The sequence below is a fragment of the Biomphalaria glabrata genome, chromosome 10 (genome assembly GCF_947242115.1).
Source record: "Biomphalaria glabrata chromosome 10, xgBioGlab47.1, whole genome shotgun sequence".
In the NCBI taxonomy this organism is placed as follows: domain Eukaryota; kingdom Metazoa; phylum Mollusca; class Gastropoda; family Planorbidae; genus Biomphalaria; species Biomphalaria glabrata.
In genome coordinates this window covers 28156043-28177379 of record NC_074720.1, presented here as the reverse complement: position 1 = coordinate 28177379, position 21337 = coordinate 28156043, and the positions used below count along the sequence as shown (strand labels likewise).

General features: G+C 34.1%; 1 protein-coding gene across 2 annotated transcripts; it reads left to right on the top strand.

Moving 5' to 3' along the window:
* The first annotated feature begins 6458 nt into the window (after positions 1-6458).
* Positions 6459-21226, top strand: LOC106052812 (protein SPT2 homolog). 2 transcript variants are annotated; one of them, XM_056044910.1, is made up of 5 exons: positions 6459-6702; positions 11854-11965; positions 13423-15036; positions 17798-17933; positions 18276-18599. In XM_056044910.1, exons 1-5 carry the CDS (start codon positions 6643-6645, stop codon positions 18304-18306), a joined length of 1953 nt encoding a protein of 650 aa, XP_055900885.1. In that variant the 5' UTR covers positions 6459-6642; the 3' UTR covers positions 18307-18599. The 2 variants fall into 2 exon arrangements, with proteins under 2 accessions (XP_055900885.1, XP_055900884.1); XM_056044909.1 differs by lacking the exon at positions 18276-18599 and adding an exon at positions 18799-21226 and having other exon boundaries at positions 6461-6702.
* Positions 21227-21337: the final 111 nt, after the last annotated feature.

The window sequence follows — 21337 nt, the reverse complement described above, 5'->3', positions numbered from 1 at the left end:
AAAAATTATGCGTGGGTCATGTCGAGAGGACTTGTGGTAGGCATCCTTTTTCTTGTAATTGGGATGTGAGCATTTTCATCATTTCTTCTGGGTAGAGAGGGATTTTCATTTCTTTGTTCGTCGCCATATTTGACTGTTCTGCAATAAAACGTCATGTTTTCGTCGGGGCCGGTAGAATGGAAACGATTAGACCCTACCATGTAAGAGTCCAATCTCCTTTTTATCATTTGGGCATTACAAAATAGGGCCTGGGAAGTGCTAACAGGTAGGCCTACAATATTTTCCTCATAGTGGCTGTCATCTTCTACCAGATTGACGTTGTCTTTTTCTGCACATTTGAAACCAGTGATTCCTCTTTCTGCAGAAATTGCATGTGGTTCCTATTGCTGGACATTTTCCCTGTTCGTGGTTCTTGCCTCATTTACTACATAATTTATCTGAATTGTTTTTAACATTAGACTTCTGCTTGAGTAGGCCTACATTGTGTGACTCTCTTGATTGCAAACACTTGTCCTTTTAACAAGTTCACTTGGCTTTGCGAGATTTCATATTGTTGTCCTATTTCTATAGCCTTGTTAAGGGTCAACTTCTGTCCCTGATCAAGTGGTCGCTAATGATCAAATCAATAAGCATATCATCTGGATGTCATACTTACAGTCCATACTGAGAAGCTTTAGCCACTTTAGGTCTTTAACAAAGTTATCAAAACTTTCTCTTTCTACATGATTTCTCTGATGTGCTCTTTAATCTAGACACTCTTTTATTTTGTCTTGGCCTTGTGTAGTCTTCTATTTTCTTTAATAACCATTGTGGATTTCCTTCTTCACTATCATTAGATTAATAAAAAAAAAACTTTTGTCTGCACAGCTTTTTAAATTTGATTATTATGACACCATAGAGAATAGGTGTGTTTATACAAAAAACAAACAAACAAATGTTTAAAATGGAAGACATTTCTTCTTCTTCTTCTTGAAACTGTAAGGTAGAGTTGAGCCTTCAGCTCTTGGAACTTCAAGCCAGCAAAAGTGAACAAGAGCTCCCTCTCACTGGCCTGAAAGAGAACAGTGTATACTGTTCTGTCTGACGGGTGGGTCAGACTCGTGGCAAGAGGCCGCGTACATTAAGACACCCGCCATTTTCCTTTTCTATACAGGCTAACCGTGCGGGACACGCCATTTATGTAACGGCCCCTTGAGGAGCAGCGCCTGGATTGTGACAAGGTTGTGGGAGCTTTTTTTACAACTCCGCACAGTGCAATGAGGATGCTCTCGCACCCCCTTAGGCACCCCCACGGGAGTCTTGTTTTGCTACCCTTTAGCCTAATCGTTTCCTCTTACGATCGTTTCCACCCGGGCGCCACTATGAGGCAGGGTAGCATGCCCGGGAAGAGGGAAGGCATATAGAGGGTCTCCGTTTATTACGTACACACAAACCGTGTTGCACCGACGCGCTAGTGCGCAAAGGTACACATAAATGTACATAAGGCAAGTTGGTGCCTAAGCTGGTCTTTGAGGCGTTACGTTACGTCGACCACCTTTTAGCTCATCAAAAAAGACAGCCTTTGGCATACGTTCGTCCCCGTACGGGACACGTGCTCTGTCGGACCATAAGAAGTCCCTCTATAGTCCAGTGGTTCCCAAACTTTTTTGTCTCGTAGACCCTTGGCATGTTTTCTGGGTTTTGGTAGACCCCCTTCTTAATTTGTATTGCATTTTTTGCCAATTCATCAACATTTTGTTTTAAACTTATTTCTAACTTTAGTAAACTGAAGAGTAAAAAGTAATTTAAAGTTACAAATCAAAGTTATACAGATCTTTTTTAGTGATAACATTCAAATTTAAACTAATTAAAGTAACAAAAAATATGTATTGCTGGAATCATCAAACACAATGGAATTTTTTTTTCCGGGTATATCATCCGTTGCTACGGAGATTATGTTTCATATAGGAATTTGTTGTTCTATGAAGTAGTCCTTCAAATATTAAATATTAATTAATTTGCCTTAAGTACATTGTAAAAGTTTTCGCAAAGAGCAGTTTCTTGTTTATTTCTTAATCTTTCACGTGTGGCACAAAGATTGAGTCGCGGAACTGTAAAAGTCAAGACCTGCTTAAATGAAATCCATTATCGTAGATCCTCGTGGACATGTCATAGACCCCCAATTTATTTTTTCCCTTTCGTAGACCCCTTGGAAGTCTTCGTAGACCCCTAGAGGTCTATATAGACCACTTTGGGAATCACTGCTCTATACTGTCCATACCGGCGTTCGTAAAGACATCGCTGTTTGATGTAGTGCTGTCTTGCTACCGTATGTCCATTATAGAGCACAAGCATCTTTGGTGAAAGTGCTCAAGTAGTCTTGGTTGCTTTCTGTATAGTACCCAGTCTCAGATCCATATAGTTGGGTTGAGAATTGATACAGTTTAGCAAATAGCATGTCAAAAAAGGTAGTTAAACAGTAATTTCAGGTTGCCTCCAAGAATGGACTCATTCAATGTATTTTTCCAGGTCCCTATCAACACTAGCGCTATATGGTGATGTAATCAAGCTACTAGTGAGTGTGACGAACCGTTTTAGCTCACTCAAGGTATGACTCAGGTCTAAGCATTTAATTAATTTATTTGCACGCTATTAATCATAATCATCAATTTTACTAATTTAGCGATCAAGCGCTAAAAACACAGCCATCACCCCTCCAATTCAACCCCACCCCTTTGGCATCGATGTCACATTTTACTATCCCCACCTTGACACGTGCCACACTAGACTCTTGACAAGAGTACGCTCCCCTGTTCTTATCTTGGCAAACATCCGTTGCCCCCCCCCCTTTTTTTTTTGTGGGGAGCGGCTGGTCACTTCAAAGTGCCCATTCAACTCAACGCCTCGGGCAACGCTGTTCGTCTAGCACTAGCCATTATCAAGGTATAATCTCCCTTGATCCGGCCGAGCTTTGATAATCCCCCCCCCTTTTTTTATATCCTCTGACCACCTGGGCTGATTTCCTGGCCTTCGCGCAATGTCTATCTCCCGGACACTCTCGTCACGGTCAAGCGGGGATCCCTTTGTCAAAAGACGCCAGATAGTCCAGACCACCTTTGCACTTATCTCCCGCCACTCCACGTGTATATGGACAAAACTTCATCGTCCGATCTCATTCTCGCTGGAGAGCTGACAGGGAGCACATCTATCTCTTGCTTGGGCTCTGGACTATTTTTATTCCCTTATTTCACTTTGGATTGGTGGTATGTAACTTTGTAAAGTGCTTGAGAACCATTTTACTTAGTAATATATATATATATATATTTGTGCATTTATTACTACATTATTTGTGTACATATTTGTGCATTCTTATCATGGATAATGTAAGTAGATTACTGTCTACTATGTTTTATATCATGACTTTTGTGGTTAAATGTTCAAGCCATCTGGACTAGAATTTATTAACAATTCTTACCAGATGTATTTAGCTCTTTAACTGTTATTGATTTAAAAGAATATAATAGAAAATAGCTATAAAATAAAATTTGTTTGATATTGATAAATCTTTACAATTTATTAAACTTCTATTATTTTTTCCCTAATGTAATTAAAGGAACAATATATACTTTATAGGTTATTTTACTATAGAATTGTTAGGTCATATTTTTGTTAAATCTTTGAGCTGAATATTTGTAATAGCTATAAGATAAATAAAATATATTTATTCACTGTTTTTGTTTTCATTTCATTCCTGGTCACATCATCTCCAATTAATTTTTTTTTTTGACTTGGCTTTGACTTAAGCACTCAATTCAACATTTTTTTTAGGCCTATATACTGCTTGTTGATATTTTTTGACATGTGTTTACAATGTTCCCTCTCCCATCTCATTATAAAACTTAGTGCATTGAGGATGACTATAATAAAAAAGAGGAACTATCAAAACTAGGCAGAGGGATAAAAATGTAATTGGGGAGAATGGGGTTTAAAGTTTGTTGCAAAGCAATAGCATGTGTAGACACATAGTAAAATGCTATGTATATTGTAATGCTGAGAGTTTTTTTCATTTATGTTGATTCTATTCAATATAGAATAGGGGATATCAAAGTTTATTGTTCTCACTAAGGTGAAATAGGGGAGGCAGGTGGGTAGGATATATCCTACACAGGATTTTATAATCTAAGGCCAAGTTGTGGTGGAAGTAGTGGATGGATATCTTTGAGAGATAGTACCGCAATAAGAATCAATGGATCATGTTCTATACCTATGATCATTATCCAACCAATCTTAGCACCATTTCAACAAATAAATATTTCTCTCATTTGATGTCAGTAATATACTTGTATGATTTCTAGGTTTGAAATTTTATAAAATTGAAAACATACACATTACTTTGTACTTTGTTTTTTAAACAATTCATATACAGTGCAATGGGACTTTTTTTTTTTTGACGGTGCGATCCGATACGGTATACGATACCGGCACCTTTTTAAATGTGGGGAAAAATTCCCTTCCCCTGTACTTGCTATTCACCGTGATTGGTGAACGTCACTTATATTACTTATCATGTATCACTTATTACTATTTGTTATTTCCATTTATGGGAGTCCCCATTATTATTGTTATCTCCCTTGAAGGGACACTCATAGACATTAATAAATATAGACTGAAAAAGGAAATAACTTCATGTAACTTGAAAACATGTATATCTATTGTATTCGGATTTCCGAATTCTGAAAAATTGAAAAATTGCATGATCTTCAGTCTTAGAGATTAAACAAAACTCCTAGACATAAATAAAGTACACAGAAATGCAAGTCACAAATTTTCGTTTCATAAAACTCTATTATCGGCCAGTCAATATTTATTTATGTCTATGGGGACACTATATTCACTTGTTAGTTCCCTTTGATAGTTATGAAACTAGCTTATAGTTTCTCTACATCAGTCTGAAGATGTCCTTCACGGAAAGGCATCTACCTCCCCGTGTTATCATTGTGGCTAAACCGACGTATACATTATATCGTTGCAGCTTTTATCTATAGGCAACATCCGCCTGAAATCTTAGCAACCTAAAGCTGATAACAGATTGTTGGCACCAGATCTGTAGACATCAGTCCCACTCATCCTTCAAGAGTCCAAGTAACAACGCTAGCCACAGACTCGTCACTGGCTTGACTGAATGGTAGACGCAGCTTAGCTCTGCAACCATATAACGTTGGACTGCACCCGGAGGCTGGATCCACTACGCCAGCCCACCAGCAGACAGCATCAGTACCAGCCACACCCGTCTCATCAGTGCAGCACCGGACCAAAAGCTAAGCAACCAGCCTAATGACACTCAGACCACTTGGTTCTCAAAACTAATGATGATAGACCCCCACATGTAAATACGCTAGACCCCATTCTACATCTAAATATAGTATTTGTTGCCTGCATTATAACGCTGTGCTTGTAGATTATATGTTCAAGTGTGGGTTCTCAAACTATAAAATCTCCTAGACACCCAAAACGGCCAAATTTCAATCCAACTTGTCACAGTGAGATTGATAGTAATTAGGTTAAATAACACAGCTGGGTCCTAACACGTTACAGCACTAGACTCCAACACTGGGTTCTCCACACAGCACTACAGACTCCAGCACTGGGTCCTAACAACGTACAGCTCTAGACTCCAACACTGGGTCCTCCACACAGCACTACAGACTCCAACACTATCTAACACACAGCACTATAGACTGTTACACTGGGCCCTAACACACTACAGCTCTACAGGCTCTTACACTTGGTCTTAACACACACACGCTTATTAGTAACTTATTACACAGCTAATTACGACGTGTCTAAAATGTTACGAAGATTTTAATTTCAATTTAATTTTAAAATTAACGCAGAAAAAAAAAGGGGGGGGGGGCGGCGACTACCAAAAGTTTGGACAATTAATTCCCCAGATTAAGTAGGCCTACAGCGAAATTGCTTTCAATTGGCAACCGTGTATCTTTCAAAGTGCTGATTTTTTTGCTAATGTCTATGGTTCTACTATAATAATAATAATAATTAATAAGGTATTTATTTGAAGTTTTTTTTTTTAAATACGGAACTTTATAAGCTTTTCATTGAAAACAGCTCTATATCTAAATATAGATCTAGATATTTATAGATTCTAAATTATAATAAATGGATTTTATTTTTCGGGTAAAAAAATATTTTTGTTAATAGTAAAATCATGGTAAAATGTTTGACGTATGTTTGTTATTATTAGTCTATATCTTGAAATTCTTGAACTAATTTTTTTTTTTTATGTAACGAATCTAACATGTTAATAACTAGACTAGATTCTAGATCTATATATCTCAGGCCAAATATTGCTAGAACTAGAGAAAAAAAAATCTTAAAAGATAAATATATATGTATAATTAAAAATTAATCATCAGCCATAAATGACTTAACATGTTTAATGTACCTGGCAAACTTTTTTTTAACGCTGACTGCTAGCGATTTCTGTTTTTCTAATATCGATACAGAAGTCTTCTAGAAACGCAGTGTAGTCATTTAACTTAATCGAAAATGTGTTCTATTTCATTCATTAAGTGGAAAGGATTGTTTATTACAACGTATTGATATAACGTAGACTTAGATCTAAGTCTATTCGTCGAATAAGCCATGGATTTTAACGAGTTGATGAATTTGGCTGCTTCAAAGCACGAGAATTTAAATAAAAATGTAAGATTAAACTTAAAGAAATGATAAAGAAGTAAAGAAGAATAAACTAACTGGTGATTAAACTAGAATCTAGGTCTAAGTCTAGTATTCTAGTCTAGATCTATAAAAATTATAAAGAATGTCACAAGTCAAGATTCAAGTCACTCACTGACTCAGTATCCAACACCAAGTCTCAGTCTGTAAAAAAACGTACTACGTCTAGTCTAGAGTCTAGATATAGATCTAGTCACTAGTCATTCTAGAATCTATAGAATCTATTTTACATTTAAATTTTAGACATGGTGATTGATTTTGATCTCTCTAGAATAATTATAGTCTAGACTTAGAGTATTGTAGTAGAGCATCTCTATCAGAGTCTATCTAGAACCTAGATCTAAGTATTCTGTAAAGTAACTAGCTAAATCTAGTTACTTTACAGAATACTTAGATCTAGGTTCTAGATAGACTCTGATAGAGATGCTCTACTACAATACTCTAAGTCTAGACTATAATTATTCTAGAGAGATCAAAATCAATCACCATGAAAGATTAGGCACAGTACTAATGACAGTACCATTGACCCTCTCATTATTAAAGTAGTGACTAGAAAAAGTAGGTCTAGATTGATTCTTGATCAACTCTAGGTCTAGACTCTAGACTGAATACTCTTCTGCTATTGGCCTGCCTATAAAATACATTTTTGCTGCTTGATATTTCTATGATTATAAAAAAAAAAGAATAAAAATTTTCTTGTGGTGGGACTGCATGCATTTTTGAACTGTAAATTGTCACAGCATCTAAATCAATATAATTTTCAAATTCTTTCCTTAAAGCCATTTTCTTTGACAACAGATTTTAAAGACAATCATCACATTGTCACTTTTTCCACAGCTCACTAGCCTTTCTTTGTTTGTAATTGATGTCTCACCCTCTCCCAACTAGTTCACACTTATTTTTGTCCCCCCCCCCCCCCCCATATTATTCTTGTTGCTGCTGCCATTTTTTTCTTAGCTTCTCAATAATGACTATGGTCTTACCTATTGATCCTATTTGAGCTTTGTTAGTAGGCCAAGTGGTAGATCAACTCAGCCATATACCAAGGTCACTGAAATAGTAAGCCTACCTGTATCTGGTCAGTCACTCTTCCACCCTCCCTCTTCTCTCTAGTGGCAGTCTCTTGTATTACATAGAAAGGGAAGAGGGCTGATCCCGCCACTACCCATCTTTTTCACTTTTCACCCCCCCCCCCCCCAATCAGTTGTACCACTTGGCTAAATGTTTGCTGATTTATAACTTTACACACACTAACATGGGCTGCGCTGGGATCACTGTTAAAACATTTATATTTATAAATTTATTTGTATATATATTTATAGATTTATTTGTATATATATTTATAGATTTATTTGTATATATTTTAGAATTATTTATATATTAGGGCACGACATTGCCTAAATTGTGCCGATGTGCAAAAAACCCAAAACTCAAACAAACTCAATAAGGAGATATGGATGAAAGAAAATATAGTGAGATGTCTATGAACCCATAGATAATAGATTATTTATGTAGAATTCTAGAGAGAAGTTTAAAAAAAGTGCCGGTACACTGTACTGGTGCTTACCGTCACAAAAAAAAAAAGCCCTGTGTATTTATATATATGTATATATATATATTAAATTATTAATTAATGCTTGATGAACATAAACTGAAGGAGCTGAAACAAGAACTCAGATAGCGAGGATTGAAATGCAGCTTTGAAAAGTACACAGAAACTCTTTAAAGCACATCTTTGGTAGGCTCTGATAGAGGAAGAAGAAGACCTGGACACATGCCTATTAGAAATTAAACCTGGTATTGGAGAACTCATGAAAAAATGCAGAAACAAATGATAAGTTAAGGTCTAAAACATTCAGATCCAATTCATATCTAAATTTTCTTGATGAGCACTTAAGCTTATCCTAATGGTGTCTGTTTTTTTTTGTTTTTTTTTTAATTTATTAAATTTGCACAGAAGTAGAATTCCCCTTTTATTTTACAATGGACAGCATTGCTCTGAAATGTGCATGTTTCTGTTTCTATTTTTAAGACAATCCCCTATTGGTTGTGCATCATTTTATCTCCAAGGACAAAGAGAAGGACAGTATTGTACATCAATGAAATCTGCACCTTCCACAAATTTTGGGAAAAACACAAGCACTTAAAAATATAAATATATATATGTATATATTATATTACTAACTATATAAGTCTTCACTGTCAAATGTCAAAATAATCATACTCAGCTAAACTGCACATTTGACTAACCTAATTAAGAAGGTCAACCAAACAAGGTTCCATATTCAACAGAACTAAAAATAAGCTGTAGACACAATTACACCACCTTGCCCAAGACTCTCTTCTTAAGTTACTAGACAAGAATTAGACGTTCCATCTCGCTTCACGAAGTACCTTTGTGTAAACCATTCATTCTTCTCACAGATCATTTGCAAACAGTTGTTGAACATGTTGAATTTTATTTTTAACTGATATTAGTTAAGGCTAAAACAGGAAAAATGAATGTGTAAGCAGATCAGATACTCTTCCAAGATGTACTTAGATTGTATTATTGCACTATTTGTTACTTCATACTGTCAATGCCATTTTTTTTTTAACTTTCTGTTGATATTGATTATAATTTAATTCATAAAAATAATATAAACTATGCATTACTTAATGTTGACACATTCAATAAAGTTATTAAATAATTCTTTGTGAGCTATAAATTTGCATCATTTATGTCACAATTAAAAGATATTAAAATTTACTTTTCTTTTCACTTTGTAACTTATGTACTTTCCTGTACATTTCTGTAATAATCAAAAGAGATTCTTATTAACAAACAAAGTGTTTTTCACTATAACATATTTTGTTTTTGTAACTTTAATATTTTCTGGCTTTACATGGCAACTGATACTTGTACAATGAAAATATCTCGATATTATACATATTTTGTTTTGTAACTTGAACATTTTCTGTAATGTAGGTCTAGTTGCTAATATGTGTGTTACTCAATAGTACAAGTGGGATAGTGTCACTTTCCAAAACTTAAGTCAGCTAGTAGCTATTGAGATGGGTCTGTGATTTTTGTCTGTGTGGAGGATCAGGTCCTTCCAATATTAATTAATGTTATCAACTAGGCAGAGCATTGAATGACAAAAAGTTGTAAGGGTCAAGAACTGTGCAACAATCCACAAAAGCCTTACCTATTGCCTATATATAGGAAAACAAAGCTAGCTTTATTTATCAGTCAGGTTACTCTACTATTCAAAATATTTGTATGGTACTCTAGAGTGATTTATGTTTTATGTGAATTAGTCCATTGATTTAATAATTGTCGATTTGAATTTGAAGATATTAAACTTTAGAAAAATATTTTTAGTGTGTATTGAGACACCTTCAAACCTGTGGATGATATATTAGCTATAATTTATATTGTAGGCAGCATAAATTTCAAACAAATCGGGACTATATTTATGGCATTTTACGTCTCGAGAGAACATCTTTCCCTTTCCAAATTATTGTTTGACTAAACTGGCAAATCCTTGATTCACAGCTTTGGTCATAGGTTGGGCATATGTTATTATACCAATACTAATGTTGATTATATATATATATATATATATATAATCAACATTAGTATTGGTAGGTTCATTATGGAATGTGAAGTCCTTAATGTATTGCAAGAAAAAAAAATTCAAATAAGCTTTTATGTACCGTAATCTTAATATATACTGGTAAACATACTGGACTGGATGTGTTGAATCAGGCCAAAGCCCTCCACGGGCTGCAGCATCACTGGGATGGATGTAGGGATTCATTCACTGACCTATCAAGAGAACTATATAATATATTTACATGATATTTCATACACACGTTTCTTTTGCAACTTATGTGCTTGCTAAGAAACATTTTTGAAGGATTCGTAGTCTGAAGGCTGTAATTCCCCAAAAATCTCAAGCTTTCTATTAAACATATGTATTTTTTTTTTTTATATTTCCCCCAATTGCAGCAGTCTATGTATAAAGCATAAATACAAATGTTTAATAACACAAAATAGACTTTTGTTTTTATCTTTTTTTCAAATATACTTTTGAGCATATTCTAGTTTTTTCCCCTAAATAGCAGTGTGAATGTATTTGTACTAAATTTATAAAAACAAAATGAAATAAAAAATTCTTTGGTGCATGACTCACTATTGTTGACACTTAATACAGTTAACTAACTAAACCAAATTAGTATTTTCTTTTTTTTTTTCTCCTCAAGAACACCAATTATCTTGAGGGTCTATTAGATTAAAAGTGTATGTTTTGAGTAGGACATTTTGTTTATTACAGTTTGTTGAATGTGGAAAAAAATGCAAAATATCTTTTAAAATATTTTGATATTGAATTGCTAAGTCCAGAAATAGTTAGAGATTGTATTTAAGACTTTGATGGGAGGGTTTGGGGAGTGATATTTACTGGCGAAAAATATGTGCACATTTGAGGGGGGCATTATAAAGTGGGCCATTTAATCTTCAGCTTATGCCACCACTTCAGTCCTTTACAATTTCTTTCCCTTGTTCTAGATACCCAACAAAATAATTATTTACCAATAATTAATTAACTAATTGTTGTTTTTTTTTATTGATTCTTGTGTTGTAAAAGAAATAATTGTGCAAAATTTCAGCTTGATCTGAGATTGGGTGAGGGAGAAATAATGTGTACAAACTTTTTACCAGACAGAGTGAGTTGATATAAGCTTTGTAAAAAGGGGGTAGGACCAGAGAAAGAAAAGAAGACTATATAGGCGAGCATTAAGATGCACAGGGTGCAAAAGAAAATGGGGGAGGGTTGTCCAGAGAGAAAGGGAAAAGGAAAAAAAGATATGGAGACAAAGAGAGAAATAGTGTGCTGTTCAGTTCACTGTAACAGATTCTACAATTCACAAGCTTAAAAGTATAGTAGAGGGGATCTTTAAAAAGTGGACTGTTTTATTGGAAATGCAAAAAAAAAAAAAAAAAAAAAAAAAGCTGACATAATAAACTATACACAAACTCTGAACAAATCCACTAGCATAGCCAGTATTTAATGCTAGTGTCATAGATGGCAAGTCAGTACAAAGGTGATAATATTATTTTGTTCTATATTTCAGAAAAATGTCTCTCGCTACAGTCTGGATCTTCCTGCACCTAGGAAGGAAGATAAAGTCAAACCCAAATCTCTAGTCATACAAAACTTGTTGAAGGAAAAAGAAAGAGAAAAAGGTATGTCAAGAAAGGAGTGTAAATAAACCAGCATGAAGTGCTGATTAAATATATGCTTTTTACGTCAGGCCTACTTAGTAACAAACATTTTTAATACTTGAATTATAAACTTAATCAGTGACTTTTGTAGCTCCAAATGTTCCTACTGTAATTGTTGTATAGAATAGAGGGAGTCCTTGAAGGACTAAAGGAACAACATGGCCTAAATTGTGCAGATGTACCCTAGAATCTAAACCTAGACAGGTGAGTTAAAGACCATCTCTTCAGCAGACTCCTAGTTTGAAAGCTTCCATGAGTTTGGCCTATATCATGTCTGTAACTTTAAACTCACAGATGACAAACGTTTATCTTACAATTTTATAAAAAGCTATATTCTTCTTTATTTCTTCTTGAGCTTAGTTCCTCACAATGTTTTTTTAAAAGGTTTCTTACAAGTGGAATTGTGTTATTGACAGTTGTTGACTTGTAGCACCAAACTGCTGGTAGACAACTAAACCGCTGTAGGCGTTTTGTATTCTAACTAATAAAACTTGAAATAATTTGAATAACTTTGTTGTGAACAATTCTAAATATAACTTTTATTATAATATTGACTAAACTAACTAGACTTTAGTAATATTTTTTAACAAAATCTAACTCACTACAAAACAACCTTTCCGTCTCACATTCCGGAGTCTCTGTCCTAAGACCAATGACGATAATGCCACCTATCTTGCATCATTCACAACTAATCACTAACATCTTTCCACTGTCACCATAGAAACACCCCCCCCCCCCCTAAAAACTTGGCTACTGCACCTAGAGTTACTTATCTACACCATTTTGTGTTGTGCATTGTCACATACCTGAATTTTTGATGGAAGGGAAGGCAATGGTCATCAAGTTTTTGTTTTAATCATTGCCTAGAAATATTTTTACTAGTTTTAAAAACTGTCCTAAATGTCTGCAGCTAGGGACATGGGTTACAGTTTACACACTTGTATTCTATTCTTGGCATGTCAAGTCTTAAAGAGCTACTTTTCAGATGGGTTTTTACAAATATTAGGTTATTTCTAACAATTCTATGAGTCTTTTAACAAATATAGAAAAGTGCAAGGACCCATAATAGCTTGTGGGAAGTTGCTTTGAGGTTGAAAACAACACATTTTGAAAGTGTATATACATACAGGGAGTCAGACATGCAAATTTTGATCTGCTTGGGGTAACAGGCTGGTTTAAAGCTAACTATGAATATGGATAAATAAAAAACACATCACTAGGTTGTTCAGAACTATACACTGTAGTGAATATTGATTTAAAAAAACATCACTAATTTGTTTAGAAATGAATCCTTGTGAAAAGGATGAAATTATTAGTTTGAAATAATAGTTCTTGTACCCATCATTACTGTGATTTCAACACATAGGTCATGAAATTTAAAAGTCATACAGTATTTTTGGTTTCTGTTTATCCCACAGAGACTGCAGAGAGAGCTAAGAGAGAAAGACAGGAAGAAGAGAATAAGAAAAACAAATTCAAAATCCCTAAAAAGAAACCCGAATTGCCCATCATAGACAAAGAATCTTTAATTAACTCTTTGTTTGATGATGGTGATGGTGCTAAAAATGACATTCCTGGTGTACCTCCTAGTGCTATCAACAAACATTCATCTAAACACAAAACCCAAGATTCACTTTCCACTTCAGGGAAAGTACATAGTGACATAGTACATAGTGACAAAAAAACAGAAAATACTCAAAACAAATCATCAACAGAAAATTCTCTTAGAAAGCATGACAAGCATCACTCTAGTTCTGCTGATCCAGTTGGTGCTAACAACAAGCTGAAATCTCAGAACCAATCCAAACCTGAAACAAAATCCTCTCATTTACCTAGCTCTAGTTCAAAACATGGATCAGTTCCCAATGGAGATGCATCTGTCAACAAAGCAAAGTCACACAACCATACATCTGAAACCAAGTCCTCTCACCCATCCTCTAGCTCAACAACAAAAAGTGGCTCTATCTCTAATGGCCTTGATAAGAAAAAGCCAGCCGATTCATCAGCTAAACAAAGTGAACAGAAACCCTCAGAAATGACAGAAAGGGAAAAAATCCTAGCCAAGCTGCAGGCAATCAAGCAGAGGACACTTGAGGCTATTCAACAGGAGAATGCTGCTAAGGGCAGACGTGTGAGAGGGGAGAAGTCTCACAGAAAGTCCAAGTCTGATGAAAAACAAGATGAAAAACTGAAGTCAGTTGAAATAATTAAAGATAGAGATGATTCTGAGGATGATAATGAAGTCAGTAACATTCCATCTGCTTTGGACATAATGCTTTCTGAACACAATGCCAAGCTGGAGAAAGAAAAAATTTCTCGCTTGGCTAAACAAGCCTGGGAAAGGGCCACGAAGAAATCCTCAGACACAGAAGAGAAAGTGAAGAAAAAAAGTCTTAAGTCTGCCAGCAAAGGGTCCCATTCTTCAAGCCACAAACACAAATCTAGTCACAAAGATAAGAAAAGTAGCTCTCGCTCAACCGATTCACACATTGCCAAAGTGAAACATAAAACAAAGATAATCAAATCTTCCGCTAGTGCACCTCCTCCCCTGGACTTTAAAGCTATTCTTGCCATGGCAGAGGAAAAGCAGAAGGCTCCGCCTAAACCACTGTTGCAGATTCCAAAAAAGAAAAAGGAAGAGGAGGAGAGGCCATTAACTCAGGAAGAGAAGGACAGAAAGGAGAGACAGAAATCCAGAGAGTACCAGGAATGGCTAAAGAAAGGGGGTCAGAGGCCAGGTACCAAAGACAATGCAGACCCTGTAAAAGCTTCTTCAGCAGTCCCGACCAAAGCTAAAACTGTTGCCAGCACTAGCTCATCTACCTTGCCTAAACATTCCCAAGCCAAGCCACCCCAATCTTCTATGAACAACAAGGCCAGGAGCCCACCTGTTAATGAAAACATTTTAATCTGTGGTCCAGAGGCAGAGAGTGAGGAAGAAGAGAATCCAGCAATGAGAGGCTCCAGTAATCCATTTGATAAAATTGTGCAGCAAGTTCATAAAAAGAGACAAGGCCCAAAGGAGAATTCAGGTAAGACAATAGCTTTACTTCTTCAGCACATTTTCATTTTTTTGGGGGTTTTTATGGCGGCTCTCTAATTATGCAGTTTTACCTGACATAAATTGGAAAACACTAACCATAGATAAACACCAAAACCTTTAGGACATAAATGAGCTTTTCATAGAAACTTTACACAACCTAAGTTTAGATCAAATCATTAAAAAGCCAACTAGATTAAACAACACATTAGATCTCTTCTTAACCAACAGACCTGAATTAGTAGTTGATTATGATATTAGCCCTGGTCTATCAGACCATGAGATCATAAAAATACAGTCAGATAAAAGCAGTAGCCAATACAAAACCCAAAATAAAAATCTTACTCTGGAATAAATGTAACCTAACACAACTACACCAAGCTGCATTAAACTTTCAACAAACATTCTTATTAGAAAAAGATATTAACCAACCAGTCGATGACCTCTGGAATTTCATTAAAAACCATCTTAAAAGCATTATAGAAAATTATATACCAACTAAATACACATCAAACAAAATAAATAAATGCTGGTTTAATAATAGACTAAAGAAGCTTTGTAAACAGAAGGAAAACCTATATAGAAAATTTAAAGAAACTAAGGCAGAAAGAGTTTACAAAAAGTATATAAAAATTAAACACTTACCCAAAAGTAAGCAGACAGCTGCAGAGTGAATACATAAACAATGTAATATCTAAAGATAACAACAAAAACCTATGGTCATACATTAAGTCTAAGAAAATGGAAACATAAATGAACATAACATAATACATAATGATAATGAAACTAAAGCAAACATTCTAAACAAATACTTTGCATCAGCTTTCTCAGCCCCAGGAGACAAAGACATATTACTTAATTTGAACCAAGTAGACAACATAGAAGATATAGTAGTACAAGAAAATGGAATCCAAAAACTATTAGCCAACACCAAACCAAATAAAGCGTCTGGACCTGATGGTATTCCAACTAGATTACTCAAAGAACTAAACAATGAGCTAGCCCCAGTGTTCAAAATACTCTTTCAGGCATTGCTTAACCAGGGCAGAGTACCAAAGGACTGGAAAGTAGCTAATGTCACCCCCCTATTTAAAAAAGGAGAAAAATCTGACCCAGGAAACTACAGACCAGTATCACTTACCAGCATCACATGTAAAATCCTTTAACACATAATATGTAGCAACATCATAAATCACTTAGACAAACATAATGTCCTCACCCCATATCAACATGGCTTTAGGAAATATAGATCATGTGAAACACAACTAATAGGACTAATTGATGACTTTTCAAAAGGTTTAGATAATAGTGAACAAATAGATGCTATCTTACTAGATTTTTCCAAGGCTTTTGACAAAGTTCACCACCATAGTTTGCTTAAAAAATTAAAATATTTCTGCATTAATGGTCCATTGCATCAGTGGATTAAAGATTTTCTGATAGGGAGAGAACAAACTGTAATAATAAATGGCTCTAAATCAACACCGATAACAGTAAACTCAGGTGTACCTCAAGGAACTGTCTTAGGTCCACTACTATTCTTAATTTACATAAATGATTTACCAAATTGCATTACCTCAGGAACAAAAGTCAGATTATTTGCAGACGATTGCATAATATATAGAACAATAAAAACAACACAAGACACAGGTATTTTACAAAGAGAATTTGATGAATTACAGAAATGGGAATCAAATTGGAGCATGTCTTTCCACCAAAAAAAATGTCAGTTGTTAAAAGAGTAACAAAAAAACTAAAACAAATTAATTCCACTTATCTTATTCATGGCAAACCAGTAACACAGATTAAAAACGCAAAATACCTAGGTGTTATAATAAATGAAAAACTGTCATGGAATCCACATATTGATGAAACTATAAAAAATCAAACAAAGCATTAGGATTTATTAAAAGAAATTTCTATAAATCAAATAAGAACATAAAACTAAAATGTGATTTAACCTTGGTTAGGCCAATAATAGAATATGCATCCTCCGTTTGGGACCCCTCAACTCAAGATAACATTAAGAAACTGGAACAGACACAAAATAGAGCAGTGAGATTCATAACAAACGAATATTCACACTTAACCAGAGTAACACCTTTAGTAAAATCACTAAATTTAGAAAGCCTTCAGGACAGAAGACTCAAAAGTAAAGTAGCAATTATACATAAAACATTGAACCATAATCTTCAAATACAAAAACAAAATTTAATAAAATACTCTGAAAGACACAAAGATAAAGGCACATTCCTCGTCCCATATGCTAGGACAAATTTGTACAAAAATGCTCCTTCTTCCCTAGTGCTATTAGAGCATGGAATGGGTTGCCTGAGCTAGCCAGGAAAACCAGTGACTTGGCAGAATTTAAGTCAATGGCTAATATGCATGACTAAATGCATGACGCGTAGGACGTAATCATCTTCTTTTTTGAAGTAACGTCTGTATTATATAAGATAAGATAATTATACTGGGGTGGTCTGGCCTAACATTGAAACTTTTCTATATAGAATCTATATATAAATATGATTTTATTACTGACTGACCATTAAAGTCATTGTTTTTGAATATATTTATATATAATATATATATATTTATATATGGGGTCATATAAAATATGATATAAAAAATTGTTGATTTTGGAATATATTTATATAAATAGTTTTATACATTAATGTGCATCAGTCTTCATTATAATTAAATTCTTTAATCTAGAAATATTGATGTTAAAACTTTTTGGCATTACTAACTAGGGATCCCCTCAAAGAAACGCATTATTGACTCCGAAGAGGAAGAGGACTCTGACATGGACAGTTTTATTGATGATGGTGATTGTGAACTGGACTACTCTAGTGAGATACAGAAAATGTTTGGCTACAATAAAAACAAGTAAGTATTTTTTTTATTTGGATTCAACACTAACATAAATAAATAAATAATAATGAGCTTTTTGTGAACTCATTCAAAGAGTTCAAATTAAGTTTTTCTAATCTATGGTACCACGTACATCTAAGGAATGTTCCAAGAAAAAAAAGGCAAAAAAAAAACAAACCCATTTTAACTTCTGCCTTTATATTACTTTATTTCAACAATGTGTACTGTTACCATTGCTTGAGTGTAATGTACTTAGCGTGTCTTCTCTTAAAGAAACATTCCATACTTAGATGCAGTATGTCTCTAATTCAAAGTAGAATCTTAAAGAAAAGCATCATGTATATTATTTGTTCACAGACCAACACATGCACATGAATCAGTGATGTAGACAGCTCAGTATGTCTAACATTTAAGTTTTGCCTGTTATAAAGCCCAATTTAAAAAGATACAAGAAAATTTAAAAAAAAAAAAAACCTCTAGGATTTTATTTGCAAGAAATCTATTAACTCTTTCTCTCCGTAATTATTTACCACATTCTGATGGAATCAATGTTCGTATCGTCGGTTAGGAGAGAAAGAGTTAAGAATGTTGGTAGCAACATTCTACATAAATTTATCTTTATAAATTGGATGTGTTGGCAATCTTTTTTTTTTTATTTGATTCGTTTCTTCAAAAGTAATGTTATTAAATGTAGTTGTATTGTTGAAGCAGCATTGATTTCAACATTGTTTTCTTACACGTTTTTTATCATAACTAATTAGATAATTAAGAAGCTAATTAGCCGACAGCAATAAACAATCATCCTTTGTGTAGCTGTGAAATTGTAATAGTATTTCCATTGCACTGTGTGCTGGTAGTCAACCATCTTTTGTCTTCTCAGGTACAAGGATGAAGATGAAGGTGGCCTGTCAGACATGGAAGCTGATTTTAAAACTGTCATGATGGAGGAGAAGCGTAGCGCCAAACTTGGTCTGCTGGAAGATCTGGAGGACATCAAGAGGGAGCAGGAAGAGTTACGAATGAAAGCTTTGAAGAAGAAAATGATGAAAAAAGGAAGATAATTAAAGAGGATCACATTTTAATCCTAGCAAACAGACTCTGCCTTAATTCTTAGGCCAACATTGAAAGGTTGACTTTGTGATATATCAAGACTGCATTGGTCTTGGTGAAATGAATTCATAATTATTTACTACTCTGCATTCTCATCTTCAAAACAAAAATCTCAGACTATTGGTCCAGTCAGCAGAATGAATTGTTTGAATGTTCTAATTTATTTTTTGTTCACTGACACTTTTGTGATGTCTTTCATGTAATGCAACGTTTATTCACTTCATTGTTTGAATGTGGAATTCTTTTACTTTTATTTGAATAGAAATTGTATTTTCTTAATAAAAGTCTTTTAAACAAGTAAGGTCATTTTAGAACAATTGGTCTAACATAGTTAAGTGTTCTCAAGTAGGAAACTTGGCTTGAGTTGTACAGGTTAACATAATGTCTTGACTGTTGTATTTGCATCACACTTATAGTCTCAAAAGTTTATAGAGACTTACAAATATTTGAATCCAGTAGTTACAACACAAATCCACCAGTTTTGTAAAGTTTGTCTTGTCAAGATTTTTACTCCTGGATGCTTGACATGTTGCTTGCAGCTCTCACTTTCTTCCTATGTAGGTGACTTGTTTAGTAACTACTGAGTGAAGAGAGTTTAATATGTCATTTTCTGTGCTGAGGATCTCACCTGGAGTTCCTGACTATACTCTGTGTTGACATTAATTAGACATGTCTAGAAACTTGGTGATTGCACTAGCAAAAGAAAATCCTTGGATATGATTGGCTGAAGGAAAATTTCTAATACTGTAATAATGCTTAGGTGTTTTGATATATTTGGACTTAGTAGTCTTTTTTTTCTTAAATTTACAAGCATAATATTTTATTTCAAGCTATGCACTTGATTGCTTCAACAAAGTGAAAAGAACATTATTTCTGAACAAAAAAAAAAAGGAATTGAGTGGCTCATCCAAGTTTCATTCATAAGACAATTGGTTTTTAAAAAATGTACAGAGGAATCATTTTAGTCTTTTCAAAAACAATCTGTAAACATTAGATGCTTCTATGGCAGTGTGGTATTTCCCTCCACTTTTCTTGATTTAATTTGTATGCTGCAATATTTTTTGTTGTTTTTACAATGAGATCATTGGTATCTAATAACTGTAGTCATCTGTGGTTGTGGTTTTTATCAAACTTAATTACCACTTGCTTTACTCCATGAGTTGATAGCCACTGTCACTATATGGTAATAGCTGTAATGTTTACATTTCAGCTTGAAAGAAATAGTTCATTTTTCTGTTTTACAAATAGGGTTTTAAATTTAACAAGAATATCAAAGCTTTCAGCAGAACATGGCATACAACTGATTTAAGGTCATTTAGTATAGTTGAACTTGTGGCAACATTTATTTTAGTTATATTGTCCTTAGTTTTTAAAGCTGTTAGACATGATATCAAATATGTTACAACTAGGACCCTTATTCCCCATCACTAGTGTCAAGTACATAACCAACAGAGTTTGGACTTGTAAAAGCACAGATTGAGATCTCTAGGGCTAACTTGCTTAATACTCCATTGGAAGGTGTACAAGATGGTTGAAATCTGTGTGAAGTGTTTAGTGTTGTTTTGTCTCAGGATTATTCTGTGAATGATAATGGCTGAGATATTAAAAAAAAAAAAGTATCATTGATTAAATCATATTTGTAATTAGCTCAAGCAAAATGTGAGGGTATTTGAAGTATGTTTGTTTACACTGATTTGGAAGAAGAGTGAAACTAATCACTCAAGTGAAAGAACCTCTGCTTTATTTTATAACATGGATTGGTACATAATAGTTTTGATTGCCCATTTGTTGTGTTGGTGATCCATGCAACAATATGGAAACCAGGAAAGCTCATTAACAGCTAGTCTATAAACCCTGAAAATATATTTTATGAAATATATAAAGGACAAATAATTATATCCTCAGTTGTGACATGCATGCTTTTCAAACTGTAAATTAATATCTTAATTTGAGATACTTTCAACATTTAAGATTATTATGAAAAACTTCCTGATTCCATGGACCATCTTCACAAATATATAATACAAACAGTAAGAATGGAGTGTTCAATTGTAAACTGAGTATCATAGCTATTGGCATTATACGTGTATCATAAGAATCAGATCAACTATGTCAGTATTCAGTAGGCCAATTTCCTAATTAATAATCAGCTTTTAAAAAGCTTTTGTTAGGAGTCTTAATAAAATGAAATGTTATCAGGACTGTTTTTGTCTACTTTATTTTGTTATTTGTATTGTAGCTTAATAAGCCTTAATATTAACTATTCATTTGGTTTCTTTTAAAATGGTTGAAAAAAGCAAATTAAGACA

Coding starts and splice junctions, on each gene's coding strand:
- LOC106052812 (XM_056044909.1), top strand. CDS start 6,643: ATGGATTTTAACGAGTTGATGAATTTGGCTGCTTCAAAGCACGAGAAT. Junction 11,966..13,422: donor GGAAAAAGAAAGAGAAAAAG/GTATGTCAAGAA, acceptor TTTATCCCACAG/AGACTGCAGAGAGAGCTAAG. Junction 17,934..18,798: donor TTTGGCTACAATAAAAACAA/GTAAGTATTTTT, acceptor TTGTCTTCTCAG/GTACAAGGATGAAGATGAAG.